This window comes from Microtus ochrogaster, chromosome 8, assembly GCF_000317375.1.
Source record: "Microtus ochrogaster isolate Prairie Vole_2 chromosome 8, MicOch1.0, whole genome shotgun sequence".
Taxonomy (NCBI): domain Eukaryota; kingdom Metazoa; phylum Chordata; class Mammalia; order Rodentia; family Cricetidae; genus Microtus; species Microtus ochrogaster.
The window spans coordinates 43,290,626-43,295,684 of record NC_022015.1 but is presented as its reverse complement, the minus strand read 5'-3'; the positions used below and the strand labels follow the sequence as shown (position 1 = coordinate 43,295,684).

The 5,059-nt window shown below is 40.7% G+C and overlaps 1 protein-coding gene across 1 annotated transcript in view; it reads left to right on the top strand.

Moving 5' to 3' along the window:
- Positions 1-3,272, top strand: part of Scgb2a2 (secretoglobin family 2A member 2) — a gene marked incomplete at its 3' end in the record, with an annotated part of 6,903 nt that extends 3,631 nt beyond the window's left edge. Inside the window, exon 3 of the mRNA XM_026781220.1 lies at positions 3,261-3,272. Coding sequence (XP_026637021.1) covers positions 3,261-3,272 — 12 coding nt within the window. The remainder of the gene's footprint in view (positions 1-3,260) is intronic.
- Positions 3,273-5,059: the final 1,787 nt, after the last annotated feature.

The following is a 5,059-nucleotide window of genomic DNA, read 5'->3' as shown; positions in this document are numbered from 1 at the left end:
AGGAGGGTGTCTCTCCCTGGCCATGCTGAGTCCCCTCTCTGGAGAAGAAAGGAGGGTGTCTCTCCCTGGCCATGCTGAGTCCCCTCTCTGGAGAAGAGAGGAGGGTGTCTCTCCCTGGCCATGCTGAGTCCCCTCTCAGATGAAGAGCTCAGCTATTTTCTCACCACCACCTCTATTCAGCATCCTTGGCATTTTCCTGCTGGGGGTCAGAGGCTGGGATGTGCTCCCAGCCCTGCTGCCACCAGGGCTTTGTGTCTACAAGAATTAGGAAATAAAGATGGCCCCACATATGCCACTCGATGAATAGAGCTGTGCGTGTAAATAGGTTCAGGGAAATGAATCATGATCATCTCAAATGAAGAAAAGGGTTTTGAAGAACTTCAGAGGCTTTTTGTTTGTTTGGGTTTTTGGGGAAGAATGGCAAAACGTCTTGATGAACATAGGAAACAAAGAAATGACAAACATAATATTTCTTATGTCAAAATTTAATAAAATGAAAAAACAGCATTCTGACACAAGAAAAGTAAACTGTTTCTGTGAGGGACCGAGTGAAGCCCCCAGGGAAAGACCAACAGCCATGCAAGCAGTAACAAGAGCGCTTTATAAGTCCAACACTAAGTGGAACACGGCAACAGCCCAAAGAAGGTCACAAGCTCCTTTTAAGCAGAGTTAGGGGAATTGCAGAGAGGAGGGATTAGTGTAGGGCTGACTGGTGGGGGACAGATTAGTCTGGGGACTGATTGGTGGGAGGACTTATTGGTTAGCGTCCTTTCTGCAGCAGAGTAGGGAAAGCTGTCTTTAGTTTGCAAAAGACTGGGGGACATCTGCTGAGCCAGCAGAAGGGCTTTGGGTCTCCACTAAGCCAGGAGAAGGCCTGTCGGGGTCTGTTGAGCTAGTAGAAGGACTTTGGGGGTCTGCTGAGCTAGTGGAAGACCTTTGGGGACCTGCAGAGCAAGCAGAAGACTGGGGGTATCTGCTAGTTGGTTGCCTGTAGATAATGGTTTTTTGAGAACTGCCTGTTTAGCTGTGTTCCATTTTAGTGAACCAAAACTAAGGCTTAGATTTCTGTCAGACTACTAGGAGAGCCTGACCTGTGCCCCTCCCCACCCACAACTCGCTCAGTTTCCTCTAATAATAAGGAGGAGAGAAGTGGGTCTGCTCTCTAAGTGCTTTCCACTGGGCTGCCTGTAGTGACTGAGCATAAGAAATGTTTCCCATAGGCTTCGGTATTTAAACACTTGGTGCCCAGTGTGGAGATGTCTGTGAAGGCTATGGAAGCTTTGGGACAGTAGGTCTCCACCTTCCTAATGCTGCAGCCCTTTAATACAGTTCCCCACGTTGTAGTGACCCTCACCCCCGCAACCTTAAAATCATTTTCATTGCTACTTCATAGCTGTAATTTTGCTACTGTTATGAGTTGTCATGTAAACATCTGGTATGCGGGACAGCTGATGTGAGATCCCTGTGAAAGGGGTCACGACCCACAAGTTGAGAGCCTCTGTGGTAAAGGTGGAGCCTTGCTGGAAGAGGACATCAGTCAGAAGATTTGGGGTTTGAAAGCCTGGTTCCAGATCACATTTCCCTTCTTCACTCCATGACTGCAGAAGAAAATGTGCTCAACCAGCTTCCTGTCCCACTGCTATGTCACCCTTGCCTGTCACCTTCCCTTCCTGCTGTGATGGACTCTGTCACTCTGAACTTTAAACCAGAATGAACCCTTTCTTTCCTAACTTGCTTCTTGTCAGAAAACTTTATCACAGGAACCAAAAACTAACTGCTAGAGTTGCCTGAATTTTCAGCCAAGAAAAACAGCATAGAAAGAAATACACTATAAATAACACAGGAAGAAATCAAACTGTCCCTGTTTGAAGACGATATGACTCAATAATTAAAACAGTCTCTACCAGAAAACTCTTGGATCAGAGACACTCTGCTAGAGAATCACTAGAATGTGAAACAGAATGTACAAGACCCAGCAGCATTTCTATACACCCCTAAGGAACACATGGAGAGGGAATTTAGAATACAATGCCATTCAAAATAAATGCCTGTAGATGTGCCTGCCCTACATTCATTGCTATTGATGTGATAAAATATCCTGACAAAAGACAGCCTAAGGGAGAAAAGGTTTATTTTGACACAGTTCCGAGTTACAACTCATCACTGTGGTGTAGTCGCAGTTACAGAACTTAGAGAAGTTATCTGAATCGCACCATGCTCAAGAGACGAAAGTAACAAGTGCACGCATGCTCGCTGCTTCTCTGGTTGTGCTTGGGTTGATTTCTCACTCATACAGTTCAAGGTTCTCTGCCTAGGAAAAGGATGCTGCGTACCAGTGTCTGGGACTTCCCACATCTGCTACCCTAATTAAGACAACTTCCCTCAGACATCCACACAGGACACTCAACATAGACAATACCTCAATGGAACTCTCCTCCAGGTGAGAGTAGACTGTGTCAGTGTGACAATCACCTAAACAAAAAGACTGCTCTTCATTCTTAAGAGGGAGGGGGAATGGAGTGGGGGGGAGGGGAAGAGGGATAGGGGAGTCAGGGGAGGGGACCATGTGTGCGAGGAGGGGGAGGGAAATGGGAAACGGGGAGGAGGCGGAAATTTTTTGTTTGCAACAACTAAAAAAAATAAAATAAAATAATAGTACAAAAAAGTAAATGGTTTTTAAAAAGTCTTCAAAGAGGCAGAATATAGTCATATATTAAAGAAATAAAGGAAATAAACTACATAAAGATGAAATACACATACACAATCTGGATTATGTATATCATTGTGTTTTCTTTGAATTTTTTACTGTGAAGGAGCTAAGTAACCAGCATATATACTTTAAAGGTATTTTGTCTTCAAATAACAGATCTAAGGATATGTTGCCTTAGAAAAGAGGTTCTTCTTTTGTTTCCACAGAGGATGAAAACCTGTGGATTCATTCCAGGATAATGTGTTTTGATGCATCAAGACCCCCTGAAAAATCACATGAACACCCCCAAAAATTATTTCACCCTACAAAAAGCAGAATGCAGCTTGGAGAGAATGAGTCCCATATTTCCAAATACTTTTCATAAATGTTTGTTTACATATAAAGGGGGTTATGCTACAGAGATAGGTACGTTGCATTGGTATGGAACTTGGTTTATTAATACAAATTTAAGGTCAATTTTGTTATATTTCTGCTCTTGATTAAGGAATTGTGTTTGTGGAGCTCATTTAAAAATGTAATTAATGTACAATTAAGAAATATAGGTTGATAGGAAATCATCTATAATAGTCAACCTTGTAGTCATATTAGTAAAGTTTTCTAGATATATAGAGATATATATTTCAGTAGGTATTCCTCAAATCTTTTAGAGACCTTCAGAATATGACATTCTTAAAATGTTTTAAGAATATAGGACTTTTTATGACATTTAGACACATATGCTATTGGCAGCTCCAAACTGCTTCAAGGGGAAGATGGGCATTGAAGAAGCTCCTTATGAAGTTGGTTAGCCATTTGGGAAAGAAACTGCTCTTGTCTGGATTGCCTAATGAACTGGACATGCAAGACCCACAGAGAAATGACTGCTGAATTTGCCTAAAGGTGAGGCAATCCTTCAAGGTTTCACTTCATGAAAGAGTCTGCTAGACATTCTGCAGGACACAGAAGAAAGTGACTGACAAACTATCAATATAAGTGGATCTGCCTTTGAAATTTCCTGCCTTCTGGAAAAGTCTGCTGGAGACTATGGGCCTGTAGGCTAAAAATGAATGTCCCAATAATACAGAAGACATTTGGATGACTGTCAAGAGAGAAATAAGTCCCTGTCAATTCTAGAGTTTTGGAGGTTGCTTACAATGCGCTTCCTCTTTTCTTGGGTAATATTATATCCTTCTGGAGTCTTTGATAGAGCTGAAGAATTGATAGTTATACTTATCCTTAGTTATGTTAAAGATAAAGTAGATATAAATGTTGTAAGTATAATTCTTACTTGATACTTGTTATGTGTATTTTTACTATGTTAAAGTTAAAGCCTTACTTTTTATTTAAACAGAAAAGGGGAAGTGATGTAGGTTTCCCCTTTGTATGCTGTGAACACCATTGGTAAATAAAGAAAATGCCTTGGCCTCTTGATAGGGCAGAACTTAGGTAGACAGGAGAAACTAAACTGAAGACTGGGAGAAAGAAGGGCAGAGCCAAGAGAAGCCATGTAGTGCTACTGGAGAAAGATGCCAGAACTTTACCTGGTAAGCCACAGCCACATGGACTGGTCAAGCAGGCAGAAACTTAACAGAGAAATAAGAGAACTAACAGATACCATGACTCAAATGGAATTAACAGACATCTATAGAACATTCCACCCAAACACAACAGAATATACTTTCTTCTCAACACCTTATGGAACCTTCTCTAAAACTGACCACATATTTGGCAATAAAGAAAACCTCAACAGATACAATAAAAATTGGAGTAACCTCTTGTATCTTATTGGATCACCATGGTTTATAGTTAGAATTTAACAACCCTGCTCTCAGAAGGCCTAAAAACTCATGGAAATTGAACTGTAAACTTTTGAATAACCCCTGGGTTAAGGGAGAAATAAATAAAGAAATTAAAGACTTCCTAGGATTCAACAAAAATAAATGAATGTACCCAAACCGATGGGACACTACGAAAGCAGTGCTAAGAGGAAACTTCATAGCCCTAAGTGGCTAAATAAGAAAGTAGAGAAAACTCATACTAGTGACTTAACAGTACACATGAAAACTCTAGACCAAAAAGAAGCAGACTCACCCAGGAGGACTAGAAGACAGGAAATAACCAAATTGAGGGCTAAAAATCAATAAAATAGAAACAAAGAAAGCAAATGCAAAACAAAAAAAAAAACCATGAGACAAAGAGCTGGTTCTTTGAGAAAATCAACAAGATAGACAAAACTCTATAAAAACTAATCAAAAGGCAGAGAAAGAATGTCCAAATTAACAAAATCAGAAATGAAAATGGGAAACATAACAACATACTGTTAAAATCCAGGGCATTATTAGGTCATACTACAAAAGCCTGTACTCCACA